General features: G+C 33.4%; 1 protein-coding gene across 2 annotated transcripts in view; it reads right to left on the bottom strand.

Annotated features, from left to right (window-relative positions):
* The window catches only part of LOC124369735 (D-ribitol-5-phosphate cytidylyltransferase-like), a 51,835-nt gene that overhangs the window by 19,023 nt on the left and 10,927 nt on the right, over positions 1–21,885 (bottom strand). For both annotated transcript variants that reach the window (XM_046827801.1, XM_046827800.1), the window contains exons 3-5: positions 19,132–19,376; positions 18,491–18,641; positions 11,206–11,435 (exon numbers count right to left, since the gene is read on the bottom strand). In XM_046827801.1, coding sequence (XP_046683757.1) covers positions 11,206–11,435; positions 18,491–18,641; positions 19,132–19,376 — 626 coding nt within the window. The remainder of the gene's footprint in view (positions 1–11,205; positions 11,436–18,490; positions 18,642–19,131; positions 19,377–21,885) is intronic.

Below are 21,885 nucleotides of genomic sequence, written 5' to 3'. Positions count from 1 at the left end.
CATATTATGTTGTAACACATATAAACAATAATAGCATTTATACTAATAACATAAACTTTAACTTCCTTTAAGAAAAAATACAGGGCCTCCAAAGCAGAGCTTGTAATGAGGTCCCATCCTTGAATTAAAATGAATACTTTAGATCAGTTTTATTATTGTACTTTCTTGATGGACTCCCTATTCTTAAATTCTGAATAGAAATATTTATATAGACATTACAAAAAACAAAATATAATGGTCAAAGGTGTGCTACAGTAATAAAAGAAAAGAAAAATACATAGGCTATAACATACATATATACATACAAATCACATACATACTCTGAGATGACACGAATAACTATATCTGCATTTTATACTTAAGGGCACTGCACATTTCCAGGATAAAAAGGAATACTAACACTTGCATATATTATAACACAGACATTTTAAATCAAATAACATAATTCAAGATCATAAAAATAAATAAGGAAGTATGCGAAAAAATAAAATAAAATAATTGATGTAATAGTTACAAGTAAATTTCAATATTATATAAACTAAAAAGCCAAACTCTCAATTTTAAAAGAAATTCTGTTTTTTTACTCGAGTTCCTTACACCATAAAGCACTTAGTTATATAGTCTAGGTGCCAAAAATGAATAAGTTTTGGTAAAATAAGTTTTTTCAGATTTTGGAACAAATACATTATCAGAATTTCTCAATTTTAATCTACACTTCGCTCAAACTTTCCACTCCTATCATAAACTATATTTAGCACTTTGTATACATATAAATATCTCAATGGGAGTATTTTTAATTGATTAAATAAAGGACGTGATAGATCTCTAATATTACTTTTCGGTATAATTCTTATAAAGTGTTTTTGAATTGTAATTTAAGGTTTTAAACTTGAAACATAAGTACCCCCAACATTCAATGCCATACTGAAATCTACTACTTACAAGTGAAAAGTATAGACTTTTCAATAGCTCATTATTACACATTTTTCTTAGAAAGTAAACAAATCTTATTACATTGATCAATTTAAATTTGTTATATGTTTTTTCCATGTAAATTCTTTGTCGAGTGTTATTCCTAGATATTTAATCTGCGCTTGCTCTAATGCTACACAGCAATCTAAATTGCATGTTATGTTATCACATAGACATTTTAGACATTTGTATATTTTCATTTTGTATTATTTTATTTTCAAAAGTTGGATAACTTTGTAAACAAAAATGCATGTAACTTGTTTTACCAGGACTCAGGGCCATATTATTTTTAGTAAGCCACCATTTCAGAGCTTCTAAATCCTTATTCATAGCGCACTCTATATCAGATCACTTGTTTTCTGTGTAACAGTGCTGTATCATCAGCAAATGATGTAACCCGTCACCTAAAATTTACATTTGAAACCATTTAAGCACAATTCCTCTATACCACAATTTTGTAATTATTTCAATAGGGTTTTGTGATTGACAGTATCAAAAGCTTTAGTAATATCTAAAAATAAACCACTATCACTTTTTCCCTTATTAATCCTTTCAGAAACTTTATCCATAAAACGCTCTCGAGCCGAGGGTTGTTACACCATTTTTAACCTCACTCAGCCCATTCCCCTAGGGCTATACAACCGTACAGAAATCTTGACAACCGGATTAAGGGAGAAAGACCGGATAGTCTGAGGGGATAGTACTGATCAGTGCAAGCAGGATTTTAATCTATATTGTCAATAACCTAGACTCACAGTTTTACGCCTTTGACCACAGGATTATTGATTCTCCCAAAATGTGGTCTCAACTCCCCAAGCATACATCTCTATCCAAGAAAATAAACCAACAAATTAACATTGAATTCTAGGTAAGATCTATGTTATATGTAGATCAGTATTTCAAAATAGCGGCAAATTCAAGTCAACTGAGATTTTTTGCAAACAGAATGTCTCTCAAATGTAGCATTGATGGTACACAGTGCTAACCAAAATAATAGCTACAGTTCTGATATAGGGTACACTACCTATTATAACCTGATAAATTACAATTTTAATGTATGTTAGTGAAAAACCAATAGACCCTCAGTGGCGTAGCGAAGGGGGGGGTCCAGGGGGTCCGGACCCCCCCCGAAATTTTAAGACATATTAAAAAATAAAGCATGGAGCAGGAGAAAAAAGGAGAGTTATCATTATTCTTGTCTACAAACATTAAATTGATTGATGTAGTTCATTAAAGTGACTGTTGTTAAAAATATAATTGTCCTTTCGTTTAAATCATAAAGTATCAAACGATACTTTTGGGCTCGGCCTTTAGGATAGTGTAGTGTAATCACGGTATTTCTATAGGGCGCGGTTACGTGACGTCGCAAAGTCACCTGAACCGTAACACGGCGAATAGTTTAAATTAGCGACCACCTCGTTCAAATTCGTCTTGGGGACGTAAAATGGCTGCTTAGAATTAAGTTACGACGTTGATTTTAGGTGTCATTAAACTGTAGACGTGTATATAATTATCGAAAAAAATATATAAAATCACTTTTGGTCGGAAAATACACTTGAAAAACACTACTCAACTAATTTGGACTTCAGTGATTGAGGTAAACTTGGTGTTTTCCATTGAGTTAGGACGACGATTTTTGTTATCATTAAACTGCACATTGTATCTATATAATTATCGAGAAAAAATCACTTCCGGTCGGTAAATACCGAAGAAAAGCTCTCTACAGATTCAAGTTTTGACGATTTTGGATTTCACTGGTTGAGTGGTTGAGGTAATAGTGGTACTTAGAATTATATTAGGACGTTGATTTTAGGTATTAATTAAACGCCGACTAATACATATATAACTATCGAGAAACAAAACAATAAAATAACTTCCGGTCGGTAAATACCAAAGAAAAGCTCTCTACAGATTCAAGTTTTGACGATTTTGGATTGCACTGGTTGAGTGGTTGAGGTAAAAATGGTACTTAGACTTATGTTAGGACGTTGATTTTAGGTATTAATTGAACGCCGACTAATACATATATAACTATCGAGAAACAAAACAATAAAATAACTTCCGGTCGGTAAATACCAAAGAAAAGCTCTCTACAGATTCAAGTTTTGACGATTTTGGATTGCACTGGTTGAGTGGTTGAGGTAAAAATGGTACTTAGACTTATGTTAGGACGTTGATTTTAGGTATTAATTGAACGCCGACTAATACATATATAACTATCGAGAAACAAAACAATAAAATAACTTCCGGTCGGTAAATACCAAAGAAAAGCTCTCTACAGATTCAAGTTTTGACGATTTTGGATTGCACTGGTTGAGTGGTTGAGGTAAAAATGGTACTTAGACTTATGTTAGGACGTTGATTTTAGGTATTAATTGAACGCCGACTAATACATATATCACTATCGAGAAACAAAACAATAAAATAACTTCCGGTCGGTAAATACCAAAGAAAAGCTCTCTACAGATTCATATTTTGACGATTTTGGATTTCACTGGTTGAGTCGTTGAGATAAAAGTGGTACTTAGAGTTATGTTAGTACAGTGATTTTAGGTATCAATTGAACGCCGACTAACTCCTATTTAATTATAGAAGAAAAATTGAAAAAAATCACTTCCGGTCGGATAATACACCGGAAAACTCTACTGAAGAAGTTCCGACTACTTTGGATTTCACTGGTATTATTTAATTTTCCTTAGTATATTCCGATCGGAAATGATTATTTTTGTTTTTTTTTCTCGATAATTATATATTTATTAGTCGGCATTGAATTAAAACCTAATATCAATGTCCTAACATAATAAGTACCACTTTTACCTCAACCACTCAACCAGTAAAATCCAAAATCGTCAAAACTTTAATCTGTAGAGAGCTTTTCTTTGGTATTTACCGACCGGAAGTTATTTTATTGTTTTGTTTCTAGAAAATTTTATATGTATTAGTCGGCGTTGAATTAATACCTAAAATCAACGTCCTAACATAAGTCTAAGTACCACTTTTACCACTTGAATCTGTAGAGAGCTTTTCTTCGGTATTTACCGACCGGAAGTGATTTTTTTTCTCGATAATCATATAGGTAGTAGTGTTCAGTTTAATGATAACAAAAAATCGTCGTCTTAACTCAACCAAAAATACCACGTTTACCTCAATAACTGAAGTCCGAAGTAGTTGAAGTTCTAATCATTAGAGTTTTTCAGGTGTATTTTATTTCCGACCGAAAGTGATTTTTTTATTTTTTCCCCGATAATTATATTCTACTCGTCTACAGTGTAATGATAAAAAAATCTTCATTATAACTCATTCATAAATACCTCAATCAGTGAAATCCAAAGTAGCCGAACTTCTAATCTGTAGAGTTTTTCCGGTGAATTTTCCGACCGTTAGATTCATCTGTACCTGAGCAACGCTCGAAAATTGCCCTCCTTTTCTAAAGGGTTTTCGGCCGCCAGTGGCCCGATGTCCCCGAAGGGGTATTTCATTTTCTCCACAGAATATAGTTGTGTCAATTATAAGCTTGAGTGAAGCTCTGTTTTGTTCTTTTTCTTTCTTATCCGTTGAATCCAACATCACTTTGGTGCCTTCTACTCGGCCAGAATTGAACTTCGTAAGGTTTCTGTAGCTATACAAGAAAATTTGTGGTACTAGAGTTGCTGTGAGAGTTGAATTTGCCTAATACATCTTTCCACTTTTTAAAAGGCGTAGTTACTAAAGGTCCATATTTTTGGTATTTACCTTTTACCAGTGAACTCATTGGCAAATAACACAGAAAACGTCCCCTGGATCCCCCGAACGAAATTTCTGGCTACGCCACTGTAGACCCTAATATACAATTTTGTGAAGGTAATTAAAATGACATTTTTAATTAAAGAAAGAGGTGTTTATGCAATATCTATCTATTAGCACTCTTGTACTAGACTTCATATCAACATAATAATGCATTTTTAATCAATTATATGTAAAAAAAAAAGATAATCATTAGTCTCCAATTCCCAAACTGCAGTGTCTGGCACGATTAGAACCTCGCAAATGAATGCAGCACATAGCCATCGATTGATACTTATGAGCCATTAACTTCCGATATATACACAAACAATACCTGCCAGAGTACGAAAACAATCAGGTGGTTTCGATCTGCAGAACAATTCGCCTAACTTATTGTAATGCGGTAAGGGAATAGAATCTTCTTTTCGACATAGTGAAATGACCAAGCTTGTTCCTAGAAAGATTAAATGAATTACAACAGACGTACTACATCGAACAAATAATATCCTTAAACCCTTGCCAGAGATTTCCAAAACTCTGCCCTCCTGTGGCACAGATATAACAAGCACTTATGGGACAGCTAAATAGATTTTCGGAGAGAATTTGAATTGCAGGTTCTCCCACCTGGATACAGACAAAATCTGACAATCCAGAAGCGTACACAAGGTCAAGAGGAGACATTTAAAAAATTTGTGGTGGCTTTAATGACATTAATGCGCAGAAGAGGGTCATTTACATTGGAGGATAAACTCACCATTTTATATTCAAACATGCTTTTTTCTCTTGGATCATCCACTTTATGACGTAGATTACCTTTTTGAGATTACTGATGGATTAAACCATTATAGATAATCATAAGAGGATTTCGTTGTTTTTAACATTGAGTTGTACAACAATGTGACAATGTCTGTTACAATTTTTTTTATATTTACCAATAATATTCTCGACAATAAAGATGGCTGACTGACTACAGTCAAAGTGAAGTGGCTCCTAGTTAAAAGTGTACATAAGTGTGTATTTCAACAACAAATTTTTACTCACCTGTGCAGCAATTTACCTGGAAATACTGTAAGTCCATTTCACAATAAAACTTAAAGAAAACTAATCAACTCAAGAAATCATGATCATGACAAGAAATAAGCTGTAACTCAAGGAACATACCTGTAATCTAATCTCAAGCATTTTAAAGAACTTAAGTCTAATGAAATCGTAATAACAAGGCTTATTCACACTACAAAGTATTTTCAATGAAGTTTACATTTCTGTAACCAAGAAACTTTACTGGAATTACTGAATAAATTCAAACCATATGGTGACAACTGGAAACAGTGCTGATAGTGCTGACAGCGTCACATTCCACACCTGACCTACTGACAGCGGCATACACAGCCGTCAGCAATCAACAGCCTTGCTTCTAACCTTGGCTCTCTTAAACAATCTGACGACTTGTTCCCTACTTACTAATATGACATTGTTATATAGTTTCATTAATATATAAATCATTATTCTGACAATCTCCCTATACAAGAGCACTAATATTATCCTTGACATTCTGTGGAATTTTTTAGACTTAAACTTAGAGAATCAGCCAAACCCTCAAGAAAAAACTGAAATTTTATCATTTTAACCTAGAGAAGCAGTCAAACTCTCAAGAGTCTACATAAATTGGAAATAGACTACAAAATAAATACATCCTAACTCAAAAATGCCCCCAAGATATCCCTGTGGCTCCTGCTCAATTGGGGTCAAATTTTCATGAGTAAAATGCACCGGCCCTTGTGGAAAAAATGGACCGACAGTGAAATAACAATATGGAAATGTAGTACATGTAAAGGAGAGCTCAATGCCACTGCTTCAACTACTCTTGGCTCCTCAAAGACTCCAGATCGTCTGTGCACATCAATAGACAAACTGGAAAGCAGTCTGAATGAAAATAATAATCTACATAACTTAGAAGATAATGATGAGAAACTAGAAATGGCTGCAAAAATAGGAGTAGCGCTCCTTGAGGAAAATAATATTTTGAAAGAAAAAAATATTAGATTAGAAGCTAAAGTAGAAATTTTGGAAGAACAGGTTGGGAGAATGGAAAATGAAGAGAACAAATATCTTAAGGGTTAATAAAATTGAAAACCTATTACAGAATATCTCTGAAATACAGGCTCAACTGGAAAGAGAAAAAAACTTCGCATAGACACACAAAACATCTTTGAAGAGCACGATTACAAACAAGAACAACTTGTTGATAATAATACTAAAACAATAAATCACCTAGAGAATACAATAAAAAATCTTGAGAAAAAATTAAGCTCACAAGAAACACTTCAATCAGAATTTTTGAATTGTACAAACAAGGAATCCCAAACTGAACCATTCACTCATTACATCTCTCAGCCCATAAGCTACTCCTCATACTCGCTGATGGAACTTGCTCAATTAAAAGTAAGGCAAGATAATTTAGAACGTATGGTTGAGGGCAGGACAAATCAAAACCCACACAAAAAAACTGTCCACCGAAATACAAGTACAGACTAAAGGAAGAACTGACTCAGAAGAAACTCTACCAGATGTCAGATCTTCTGTTCCATGCGACCCTCCAAGTGACAATGAAGATTTCAATATCATTGTGGTAGAGGCAGAGGTTCATCACCCGGTACCCTATATACAACTAAACAAACCAACTGACCATCCTAAAACCTGATTCACCTTAATCAACAAACCACCATTACATTCAAATCAATCAGCAGCAGATCCAACTACAAATGACTGCTTTATCAGACAACCTCCTAACACAGCCCACAAACTAAAAGAAGGTGAAACTTTTGAAGATTTCTTTATAAAAAACATAAAAAACTACACCACAGAAAACCTCAATGAAACTCTCCTAAATGCCTCCATAAATAACCAAAGTAACCCTGTTAGAAATTCCTTTCCAAATGAATCTGTTGTATCTAACTCCTGTAATCAAGACCATGCTTTTTTAGATGGGTTACAGCCCAGGAAATCACGTCAAAAAATCAGGGGAAAGAGCAGAATTTTCTTAAACTCAGCTCTAAAAAACTCTAAAGTAATATTTCAAAAATAACTATACTCCACCAAAATATTAGAGGTTTGACCATGAAAATCGACAGACTCAACCATCTGCTTAACACCTTGAAGCCCACAATTCTAGTCCTCACAGAGCATGGACTGAACACCAGTAAAATGCAAAATGCAAACATAAACGGTTATGTGCTAATGGCAGATTACAGCAGACAATGTCACAAACTAGATGGAGTTGCTATATACGCACAAGAAACAACAAACAAGGGGATCAGTGCACTGGACATATCTGCCCACTGTGTAGAACTGACCTGTGAACACTTCACTTGCTTGGAGTTTATCGTTCGCCTGGAGGACAAGCTAAACAAGCAATAGAAATATATCTAACATACTGACTACAGCACAATCTGAAACCAGACCAATTATTTTAGTAGGTGATGTAAATTTTGACAGGTTATCTCCAAATACAGATACTATTTTATTTGAAGAAGAACTAGCTACTTATGGAATCAAAAGACTACCACTCCCTGCAACCAGAATAACTAACAAATCCCAGACATCCATTGACTGTATCTGCACGAACATACCACATAATAAAATAGACTGGTCCATCATCAATTCTGGGCTATCCGATCACACTGGTCAATTATGTACCATAGACTTTGCATTAAACAAAAACAAGACACAAGTAACCCTGACAAGAAGAAATTTTAACAAAACTAATCTTGACTGCTCTAAAACAGAACTAGACACAGTAAACTGGGGCAAAGATGCTGAAGAGGCATTCACATCCTTCAACTTAATTCTAAGAAGAGCACTAGATTATTCATGTCCAAACAAGCCAACAAGGTCAAGACCGAAATCAAAATTAAAGGCTTTCTATGACAATGATGCAATGCAACTCAAAAATGACTACTTAACATCTCTTAATGTTTATGAAATTACAGGCAGTAATAAAGACAAAGAGATAATGGTTGCCAAAAAAAAGGCATATGATCTAAAATTAAGAACTCTTAATGTGAAAACAGTGCCAAACACATCACCAAGTCGGATAATAAGTCAAAGGCAGTATGGGAAATTATAAACTCAGAAAAGCAAAATAAACAGATGGATAATTGCCTAATGCGCATAGAAATACACAATAAAATCGAAGAAGACCCATTAAAAATTACAACGCACCTGAATCAATTCTTTTCTAAAATCGCAGAAACAACGCTAGAAAAAAACCGTACACAGCTCCAAAACCTAACCTTTCCCTCTGAGCACAGAATACAAAATTTTAACCACCCTCATATGGAATTCACACCAACAAACCAAGAGGAAGTTCTAAAAACCATACAGTCCCTAAAGTCAAAATTATCCTGTGGAGTAGATGAAATCCCATCAAAGGCTATCAAACACTGTGCAAAACAATTAGCAGGACCACTTGTAACCGTAATTAACAAATCTTTTAGCCTTGGCCAATTTCCTTCTGCACTGAAACTCTCAAAAATCTACCCTAAACACAAAAATGGAGCCACAACAAAACCGGTAAATTTTCGGCTGATCGCACTTATCTCCACTTTTTCAAAGATAATTGAAAAAATAGCCCTTTCAAGAATGCTTAAGCATCTGGAACAACACAATCTCATTACCAGAAACCAACATGGATTCCTAAAAGGACAATCTACCATCACAGCAATAAATAGCCTAGTCGAATTTGTGACTGAGCAACTTGAGAATCACAAACACGTCTCAGCAATTCTGTTAAGACTATAGTAAGGCTTTCGATTGCCTAGGGCATAAACTTATCCTTCAAAAACTGTCACAACTGGGAATCAAAGGAAAGGCTGGAGATTGGGTAGAAAGCTACCTTGAAGGGCGTAGGCAGATGGTTGAGGTCAAAAAATAAATTAATGGGAGAGTTCAAGTTTACAAATCTGAACCACTACCAATAGTACGAGGAGTACCACAGGGCTCGGTACTGGGACCATTTATATTTGTACTGTTTACAAATGAATTCCCACAGCTGTTTACAACTCATAATGTAGAACCCGTACTCTATGCAGATGACACAACCCTGATTTGTAGCAATGACTCAGTTCAAGAACTGTACTCAAACATTTTAAACTCAACAAATAAAGCACTTAAATACTGCCTGAATAATGACTTAGCTATAAACCCGCTAAAAACAACACAAATAAATTTTAGTAGAAGATGAGACAACTGTCCAGAAATTCCTGACATTTCGGTTAAAAATCACACAAAATTATTGGGAATTACTATTGACTCTAACCTATCTTGGACGAATCACACTGACATCTTAAAAAAAAACTCAATACTGGAATATTTGCAGTACGTCGGATGAAATTGATAGGTGGCATAGATGTAGCAAAGACAGCCTACTATGCGTTGGTTGAATCACACATTAGGCCTGACAGCTTGGGGTGGGACATCTGAGGCAAATCTCACCAAAGTTCTTGTTCTGCAGAAAAAGGCGATTAGGGCGCTTGCAGACCTTAACCCAAAAGACAGTTGCAGAGAGGCTTACAAGTCACTCAGAATTTTAACTGTTGTCGCTCTTTACATCCACGCAGTTATCATTTACACAGAAGAAGCAGACTTTCCAAGGGGCAGGGATTTTCACTCGTACAGAACCCGAAGAGTTTACTGACTATCATCTACCTACTCACCATACGACTCAATACACCAAGAAATCCTCCTACATGGGACATAAACTGTTCAACATGCTGCCACCAACACTGAAAGACCTAGAAGGGACAGAATTGAAGACTCAACTAAAAAAATAAACTGTTCAACATGCTGCCACCAACACTGAAAGACCTAGAAGGGACAGAATTGAAGACTCAACTAAAAAAATGGCTTATGGAGAGACCTGTCTACTCTATTAAAGAATACCTGGACCTGGTGAAGACATTGTAATGCAAGAAACTGAAGCTATTTAGTGATGTATGTTATTAATTTATTTATTTATTTTGTTGACACCAATACAGATCTTGATGATGTGTAAATAAAGATGATTGACTATTAACTATAATAATGAGTATCATTAAGAAAACAAATTAATGCCCAGATTGATGACTATAAAGAAACTAACTAGTTGTGATGGTCTGATCAAGTGAACTAAAATAATACAAGAATTGATAAAAGAGAAGAGAAAATAATACCCAATTGGATCAAATATTTAAATTGAGAGATTAGCCCATTTCATCAGTCACAAACCCAATATTGAGATATTTTGACATTTTATTTTACTTCTCAACAGAAGAAGAACAGATAAAAAATAGAACCATAAGAAAAATGGAAATGACTCACTGCTGGATCTCAATTATTTAAATACACTTCATAAATTTTAATATGTTTTTCAGAAAGGAAATATGAGAGAAATTATAAAAGTTTTTACCATTAGAGCTAAAATTAAACACTGACCAATTTATCTGTATCGAGCATAGAGGCGAAATCGACAAGGTGTGTGTCCTGTTGTATCTCCTGCTCGTGGAAGACAATGACAGTGTTGTAGGTGAGGTTGTCTACATCAGAGCTGCAGACAGTACTGACAATATGTCTCACAGCATTAGCCACGCTACCCACACTGTCCAACAGCTGGCTGATCACAGCTGTTTTCTCTGCTGCGATGATGCACACATTGTTCCCCTTCTCTGTAATAGAAATCAGCATATGTATTACACAGGTTCAGCTACCAATACTTAAATCATTGCTCACTCATTAGTAGAACACAAGTTACTTTAATATTTCCTTGCTCCAACATAACAAACAGTGAAAAACAAAGTTCACCACGAGTCCCCAAAGTTTGCCACAACCCCATATTTAAAGATGGAGATATCAAACCATTTTTATCAATTTTTATCATGCTCCATTACTCTTAAACATTCCTAACCTTATTCCATGTTGTGATGTTCCAACAAGAGTGACAACTAATAAGAGTGAGACTATGTTTAACCCTTCAACACAGTTGTTTCAGTAAGCTCCATTACTCTTAAACAGTCATAAACTTATTCCATGTTGTGGTGCTCCAACAAGAGTGACAACTAATAAGTGAGACTGTGTTTAACCGTTCAACACGGTTGTTTCAGAAAGCACAATGACCGTTACAGCAGGTAATGTTTTAATAAAGCTTGTATAAATACACAAATACATAGTAAATCCTCAATATCTTGTATAATTTTGGACAGAATTCATGATTTCTTCTCTCATAATAAATACTCATAATGAAAGTCACAATAAATCCTATATAACAATTTTGTTATTTAATTACTTTTGTATGCTTACATTTATTTATTACTGTCATACAACAAAGAAACATTATCTATTCAATGACTGATTTCACTATCCTGAGCTTATTATAGCTTTGAAAACACATATCACAATACCAAGCACATTCTAAAGAAAAGTCAATTTCACTAGTGTAAATAATCTATAAATACGTCCCAGTAGCACAATATCACCACTTTGTTAACTCATACCACCATAACTGCAATCAGCTGAAAGAAGCCAGTTGGATAATGGAGTATCAAAGTAGATGTTTTTATGCAAATATATATTACACTTTTTAAAAAGACAAAATATATTGCCTCCACTGACATACAAAAATTATGTTCTATATGTTTTAAAACATAACTTTACGTACAGTACAATGTAGCGTGGTTGGATAAGAGAACATTATTTTGGTTAAATTAAAAACTACCATTGTACAAGCAATAGACTATAAAATAACACAATGAGCCTAAAGCTAATTATAGCCATTGATTTTGATTTCATAATCAAACAAATCCGCTTCTTTTCACTCTGCTCATTGTCCAGCTCTATCAGTCGAGCCGATAACAGCTCTCCGTGCGGTGCGCTTATCTGAGTCCGAAGGTTAAGTTACCACGTGCAGTGTACTTCGCGTTGTGCGTGTTTTATTTTGTATAAAAAGGTATTTTTATTAGTTTATATTAAAATGGCACTCTGTGGCGTTTGCGGAAGTGAGTGCAATGATCCAAGCAGTATAAAGTGTACGGGAAAATGTGAAAATGTTTTCCATCTTCATTGTGTAAAGGGTGAAAACGATGAAAAAATCAGGCGCTCTACTAAGGACTGGAAGTGTGTTTCCTGTAAAGGTAAAACTTCAACTCAAGGAAGTGTGAAATCAAATGTGTCTACGCCCGAAGCACTCACGAAGGACTTTTTAATTAAGGTAATGGAGGCTTTTAAAAAGGACGTTTTTGGCGAAATGTCTTCTTTTAAATCTAAGTTGAATGAACTGTCAACCTCGGTGCAGCATGTTTCTGCTATGTTGGATACCTCTAACGTATTAATGAATGAAATTAAGAGACAGTTTGCCGAATTACAAAAAGAAAATCAAATGCTTAAAGCTAATAATGTAATTTTGAGCAGAGAAGTTGGGGATTTGCGTGTGAGCGGATTAGAAACTTGGAGCAATACTCGAGGGTGAATAATATCGAGATCAGCGGTGTACCAGCAACAAGGAACGAGGATATCAGCGTGTTAGTGGCGGACGTCGGAGCAGCAATAGGAGTAGAAGTCCAGGAGATGGACATAGCCGCCGCGCACCGTGTACCTTCCTTCAGAAAAGACCGGGAGCCGTCTGTCATCGTACAGTTCAAGACGAGAGGCACTAAGGAGCAGTGGATCGAAAAGTCAAGGCAAAAGAAGAATTTGACGGCTAGAGATGTCAATCAGCACTTCCCTGTTCAGCGAATCTTCATCAACGACCATCTCTCGCCGGAGAACAAACAGTTCCTCGCGAAACTCAAACAGAAGGGACGGGAGCTCAGCTACAAGTTCGTATGGTGCCGCGACGGCAAGTTTTTTATTCGGAAAAGTGAGGGAGAACCGGTGAAGAAAATAAACTCTTATGCAGACATGGACTCACTCAAATAAGCATGTAAGTTGCACTTCAAAGTACCCAAACATGGAAACCTTACTAAGTAAACATATTTTAAAATATGCATCAAAATACAAACGTAAATACTAACTGTTTTAATAATTTTTATATTTCTCAAGATCAATTAGGCCTAAATCAGAACATAATTTATGCAAATATAAGAAGCATCAGAAAAAACTTTGACAGTTTTTTATTAGTTTTAAATCAAATTGTACATAAAATAAGTGTTATTGTTCTAAGCGAAATTTGGATTGGTGGTGACGAAGTTGAAGTCTATAATATTCCTGGTTACAACACATTCCATTGCTGTAACAATGATTTAAGATCGGGGGGAATTTTATGCTACATATCGAACGAAATTTGTGTGTCGAACCTAAATTTGAGCTTAACAACAGCTGATACCTTACTTTTAAAAATTGTCTTTAAAGACTTCTTTTTTAATCTTTTTTGCATTTATAGGCTACACAGTTTTAGTGAAAATGATTTTATTGTGGAGCTAGGCAATGAATTAACATCAATTTATAATAACACAGTATTAATTGGGGACATAAATTTAAACATAACAGAGAACACACGAAATGCAAATAGTTATCTAAGTTTATTAAGTAGTAATGGTTTTGTTCAGTTAATTGAGCGTCCAACTAGAATCACTGCCAACTCACAGTCGTGTATTGATCACATTTTTGTCAGACACCGTGATGTTTCCATGTTTAAGAGTGCAATATTTGATGTTGACTTAACTGATCATTGTATGCTAGGCTTAAAAATGACGCTTCCTAGTTGTAAAAATCAGGTTGTAAATAATCATAATAACTTTCAAGGCCAAATAGATTACGATAAGCTATTATTAGATTTGGATTTGATACAGTGGAATGAATGTTTTATAAATAATAATATTGATGATAGTTTTAATTGTTTTTTAAAAACTTTACTAAATACTATAGACAAATGTAAGAAAAGTCAACGTTTGAAAAATGATAAATTAAACAAAGCTAAATTAATCAGTCCTTGGATAAATAATAAGTTATTAGAAAAACTGAAAAGAAAAAATAAGTTATGTCATCTTTATGTAACCACTGTATCCAGGCCATATGATAGAAATTGTTCATGCTATTATAGTGGGTTTTGTAATAAATTAAAACTTGAAATAAATCTTACAAAAAATCAATATTATTCTAAGAAAATTAATGAAGCGAAGGGAGATACAGCCCTTCAATGGAAAATAGTTAATAATTTGAGTGGGGCAGTTAATAAAAAGTCTGTTGAAAAGGTAGCATTAGATAGCGGAGAAATTTTATCTGATCCAATCATTGTAGCTGATACAATAAACAACTATTTTATCGCTGTACAAAATAATATACAATACTACAATAACGATGCTATAGAGCTAAACTTATTACCTAGGATGTCTTCTTTTTTTATTCTTCCAACAAACGAAAATGAAGTGTTTGAAGTTATTAAAAGCTTAAAAAGTAAAAAATCTTCTGGTTTCGACAATATAAGTGTTGCATTGGTGAAACATGTTGCTCGCGTATTGTCTCCTGTTCTCGCTAAAATAATTAATTTAAGTTTTTCTACAGGTTTATTTCCTCAGAAATTAAAGTCTAGTATTATTGTCCCTATTTATAAGAAGAACACTTCCATTAAATTAGACAACCTACGTCCTATTAGTTTGCTTTCTATTTTTTCAAAGATCTTCGAGAAATTAATGAAAATAAGATTAGTTAGTTATTTGAATAAAATAAATTTGTTTAGTGGCAATCAATATGGTTTTAGAAAGGGGTCGTCTACCGAGGATGCACTTGTTAATGTAACGGATATGATTTATTCTAGTTTAAACGAGGGCAGTAAATCGACGGGATTATTCATTGATTTCCAAAAAGCATTTGACTTGGTTGATCATGACATTGTTGTTAAAAATGGAGATGGCGGGAGTGCGGGGTGTGGCCTTGAGCTGGTTCCGCAGCTTCCTCACGGGGCGGGAGCAGCGTGTGCGGGTTGGTCACGCTGTCAGCGCGCCACTGCCGGTCACTACAGGGGTGCCGCAGGGAAGTGTCATATCTGCCACTCTATTTCTGATATTTATAAATGATTTATTAGAACTCGGTTTTAATGGCAAGGCTAGTGCCTTCGCCGACGATATTGCCTTCTTTTATTCCCAGAAGAATACGGAATTATTATATAGTCAAATTAATGATGATTTGTTTATTTTAAAAAATTGGTGTCTTACAAACAAAATGCTTGTAAACGTTGAGAAAACAAAATATGTAAATTTTGGTTTCAATGATTTCAACTTTCATTCTGAATTTGTATTTCACGAATTTACTTGCAGAGGCGACGTAAATCTATGTAATTGTAAGCGAATTGAAAAACAGGATAATTTTAAATATTTAGGAGTCATTTTTGATCGGAAGCTAACATGGGATAAGCACGTAACAGTTTTGCAAAGAAAATTAAAATCTTCAATTAGAAAATTTTACTTTCTACGAAATTTTTGTGACGAACATTTGTTACAAACTCTGTATTTTGCTTTGGTCGAATCAAGACTACAATATGGGTTAGTTTGCTTTGGAAGTACTTTTAAATATCTAATAGAGAAATTAAGAGTTGTGCAAAACCATTTTATAAGAATTATTTCTCATAAGAAAAGACGTGATAGTTCTTTCCCAATTTTTGCTAAACTTAAAATACTACCTTTGCAACATCTATTTGTATTTAAGGTACTTAGGCTATTTTACATTAAAAGTGGTAATTTGGGAACTACGGACTTAAATTACGGTACTAGAAGTATAGACCAGAGAATGTTTCGACTACCAAAAGTCAATAAATCAATCGTAAAGCAGTCTTTTATGTACAATGGGCCGAAACTATTCAATAAATTACCATATGAGTTGAAAATTGCCGTTAACGATAAGTTTTTTTATAGGAAATTAAAAGAGTTTTTACTGACAATAGAGGATTGTTTGTTCTTTTTCAAATAAAATTACTTGTACAAATAAAGACTGAATAAATAAAAATAATAAAAACCATGTAAATAAACGAGGATTAATTTTAAGTTTGTTTGAAATGTTATGTAATCTATTATATCATTATTATTTTATTATTGAATTTTAATTATTTTTGTGTACAAAGTTTATTTTAATTTCATTTAAACTGCAAACCAAGTTTTATTTTTATTTAATGTAGTTCATTCTCAACATAGAAACTTATTTTTATGATATATAAAGGAAAAGTAGTTGTGTGTAAATAAATAAAACTATTTTAGAGTAAAAGGTACAAGTTGTACTTCAGAAAGATTTTAGTTCAGTTTTAGATTTGGTTCTGAGTTTAAGTTCGTAGTGTTTTAGATAAATAGTAGTGATAAGACTTATGTGGACGCCACAGAGAGCAGCCCGGCTGAAACAATTGAACTTTTATCTGGACGCAGATAAGATACTTGTAATTTAAGTACTCGCACTGGCCACACTACTTGTAAAAGTGGTCAGTCTTTCCAAAGATTGTATTTTGTTAATGACTGTACATATTTGCTGTTGGAAATAAATTCAATTCTTCAATTCTTCAATTCTTGTGTAAATAAATCATACAAAATGCAATACACAACACACACAAAAAGTGTTTTGCAAAAAAACAGGACGTAATACTGAATATAATTGTACTGTGTAAGAGATAACTCAGTTGAAATATCACCTTGTATAAGCAACTTGTTCATTGTCATGCACTCAGAACAGTTAAAAATAGACGTGACTCACTTCTAGGAATGGTCATGGCTAACCCGATGGGTAGTGATTCCAAGGTTGGTCAAGAAGGCACCTACTGTATGTATCAAATTAACCCTCTCACTGGCATCTGGCATGTATATTTCACAAAGCAGATGTTAAGTAAATCGGCTAATTTTTGTGTATTTTGGATGTCTTGGTTCCTTAAGCATGTATGATTAGACCAAAGACCAATTGACTAAAAGAATACTAACTAACACAGTACAATAACAAATTAAATCTGATTGATTGGATTTTTTTACTTATTCCTCTTGGTATGATTATAACAAACGTCTTTCTACAAACAACTGTAACAGCTGACCGGACCAGCTTCTCATTGTTTACATCGGCTCTGTTGTTGTTGTTTGTGTGTTGAAATTGATTCACACACACATACAATTAAAATTGATTCAGAATTGGTTTCAGTTAAGTAAAGCAGTTAAAAAACAACAAAATGGCATAAAGTACTGTGTGAGCAGATTTTGTACAATTATAAATTGGAAAAAATTAATATTAATTAAGATTTTGTGCTAAAACGATACACATTTTTATGAACTCAAAATGCAGCTTCTTATGTATATATAATAGCAGAGAGCTAATTTAGAATAAAATTGGAAAAAAACTCATCAAGCATTTGATATGTTTCTACAAATTATAAAATAACAATAGGAATAGTGCATTACTACTCCTTGATGTATTCTAGAATATATATATATATATATATATATATATATATATATAAAACAGTTTTATATACAACAGTTTAATGAAAGGTTAAAATATTGCTGAAAAAAGTGTACCAATAAAGGAGCTAACACTGCCAGTTCAAGAGATAATAACTTCTTCAGAGATAAAAAATATGGATTCGTTTAAAATTTCAAAACATCTCATCAAATCACAACACATTTTTTGGAAAATATTAATTTATTGTACTACAATAAGACACTGAATTCAATATATTGTCTTGTGAATCTAAATAAAAATATGCAATATACTTTGGAATCCCTAAGTTAGTTTTATACGAAAAGTGTAGTTATAAATTCATAATTACGTTTGATAGCTGTAGTGGCCAGAAGCAGGTCTTTACGATGAGTCACCTTCCACAGATCCTCAGAACCTTGAACCAATTTGGCCTTGATTCCACAGTGCTTTAGTGTCAAGTGCAAACACTCTGTCCCATGGTCCAAGTCTTCTTCTGAACACTGAATCGGAAACACAAATTGTTGGTAAAAATAACTTTCAAAAAATCAAAGTAAAATAATGATAAAGTATTATCCGGACATATCATCAGTTAGACTATGGAGAAAACAATATGCATTAAAAAATAATTGCAAATTATACAAGGGAGAATAAACTAAAAATCATATTGTAGAATAGATATTAATCGGGAATTAGTTTAACTTACTCAATTTTCAAATGTCCCGATAGCACAATTTTGGAATATTAAATATTGTACGGCTTAATCAAATTTTGACGGGTGGGCACCCTGATTTAATTTCAATTTCTCAATATTAAGTTAAATCTTAAACAATGTAATAACATATTTTCATACATTAATCAATCTTGAATCTTAATTTCTCTCTATTATTACTTTCAAAATGTAGTATGTTCATTGAAATTACTTACACAAAATTATTTTACAAACAGTCCATATATAACCCTAAGTAGATTACACATACTTAATTAGCCCACCTTGTTATACGCAGATAGAAGCACAGATAGTTGGAAAGCTTGTGGTGTCTCGCTGGCCACATGAAGTGACCGGTCCAAGCTGTCCACCAGAAAGCCATCTTGTCCTGAACGCAAAACTGTTGAAACCAAAGGCCGGACTGCACCAGCTGCACCATGTTTATCTGCACCAAGTACCAGCTCCCGCAGCAAGCTGTGAGGGACCAAAGGCCGAACTCCATCGTGGACCACTACCACTCTTAGTTCATCTAAGAAAATACATCTTAATCGTGTATTTGGCCTAATGTCTTCTACAAATAAAATTTGTTTACAAACTCCCTGAATCATGGAGATTATTATATTTTAATTCATTTAAGAGGCAGGTTTCTAGTTGGCTGTCAAGTCGTGCATTTTACTCCATAAGAGAATTTTTAGAATATAATATTAGTGACAGTTAAATATGGATATTTAAAAAATTTTATGAATGTATTGTATTATATTAGTATTAGTGTTTGTGTATTTATTGCACATAATATGTTATTGTTATATAATATGTGAACTAACCAAAAATTACTATATTATTATTGTTATTTTTATGTATATTTAAATTAGCAAGCTGTAATATTTTATTGTTGGAACTGACGAAGCCTATTGTAATTTTGTATTACTTAATGGTTAATAAAGATCTTGCTTCTTGATCTTGATACATAGTGATAATAGCTACAGAAATGTAGAGCAAGGTGGGAAGGGTTGATTTAATACAAATGTTAAGTCAGGTCCATTTCACCTTCCACTTAGTGGTGTCTGAAGTCTAACATTGTGACATTGTTTATGAGATTATAAATACATTTTGAGATTGCGAGATTATAATTATTGTAAAATAGGGTTTTATAGAATTTTATTTTGCTGCATTAATTAGGTTAATTACATATTAGTTAATACACAACTGTTCTATTATCCTTAGTAAGAATATACAATTGTTACTTTATTGTAAATCATTTACACCATTCATGCACTTTTTATGGGTTAATTTGAATAAAGAATACTTCCATTCAATCCAATTTCAACTTCACTCCTGGAATCTGGAATCAACATCCGACTGAAGAGTTCCAAAACAGTTGGCGACAAAGAAGCTCAGAACAAACTCTTTACATTGTTTTGACATCAGAGACACCTAGTTTAAAACCCTATGTATTGAATCTACCCTTCCCACCATTGCTCTACGTTATGTGTAGAAAACTCGGATGCTCCACTGTGATTTGGGATCGTGTCAGAAACATTGTAGTGCAATTATGCACCTGAAAAGACAATGAGAACATCACTTCATCTGGATTACATTTGTTTGCAGTCTAGTTGTCTCTGATCTCAAAAGTGTAAAGAGTTTGTTTTGAGTTTCTGAATCTCTTCAGACGGATGCTGATTCCAGATTCAAGGAGTCAAGTATGTCACAGCTTTAGACCAGACGCTAATTATAATAACTACTTTAGTTCCATTTGCATATTAAAAGTATTATTTTATTTTATATGTTTTAGACTTACAGAAGTAGTTAATTTATTAATTTGTTAAATTTTAACTTTTAAGTGTTAAAATATTATATAATTTCTCCACAATGTTTAAATGTAATTATTTCTTTAACTTTTATTATTAAGGTATATTACATTCATTTTTTTAATTTATGTTGTCGCAGGTAGACTTAAGAAAGGGCCATGCAGCCCTAACTTTGCCTGTATAAATAAAGAACTTTTCATCTCAGACGCTGCACTAAGTGGAAGCTGAACTTAAAATTTGTAGCTACAGAAATATATGACATTATTAACACTTTCACTGCCGACAACGTAATTTGACGTCGCGCAAGGAGTTCTATAGACTGCCGACAACGTCATTTGACGGCGCCGACTTTTACAGTAATAAAAACTCATTTAAACGACTATGAAATTCGGCATTGATAGTCATTCGCTAATTCGATGTTTTTGTTTCTTACTCTATGTATTATAATCTATGAAATGTTGTTGGCAGTCATCTGTAACATCGGAAAAAAAGTGGTTTGTTTACCGCTTCGCGTCGGGCGTCGGCTATTTGTTGTCGTTCTGCTACCGTAGTTCGTCGTCTGCGTCGTTATTGTTTTGCTTGCTATTACGTTTGTTTATGATTGTTTTGTGAGTAAATACAATGAATCGTAACAGTATTGAAGACAATCAAGTTCTAGAAGAGTTACTCAGATGTTCAAGTGACAGTGAAAGTGATGATTTATTCCAAGATGACACAGATAATGATCCCGATTTTACTACTGATGGACTTCTTGGAGATGCAAGTAAGTTTGTTGACATTGTATTTTTACTCAAATAACAAATATAAGCAAATTAGTAATAAAAACATTTATTCTTGTGTTTTGTAAATAATTGGTTTATTACAGAATTTTACAGTTTATTGTTTATTTTATTTTATTTATTTTTTATTTTTTATTTTTTATTATTCAAGACTTTCCACACTAAAAAAAATATTTCAGCATAAGTAAATTTTAATTGTAAACATGTGTAGCTATAGTGTTAGTAATGACAATTCTAAATACAGAAAAAAATAATAAAAAATATATTATGCTACAGACTAGTACATGGTGATGTTTTTTGGTCAACTTTTTATTTTTTACAAAAAACGTTATGTTTTTAAGTTTTCAACCAAGACTTTCTGTTTGAAAATATTTATGCATGAGCATCTGTGTAGAAAGAGGAAGAACTTAGCTTTAAAAAAAATGTAAGTCCTATGGTTTTCTTATAATTA

Source organism: Homalodisca vitripennis, chromosome X (assembly GCF_021130785.1).
Source record: "Homalodisca vitripennis isolate AUS2020 chromosome X, UT_GWSS_2.1, whole genome shotgun sequence".
Classification (NCBI taxonomy): Eukaryota; Metazoa; Arthropoda; class Insecta; order Hemiptera; family Cicadellidae; genus Homalodisca; species Homalodisca vitripennis.
Note: the sequence above shows the minus strand (reverse complement) of the source record. Positions and strands in the feature narration are given on the sequence as shown.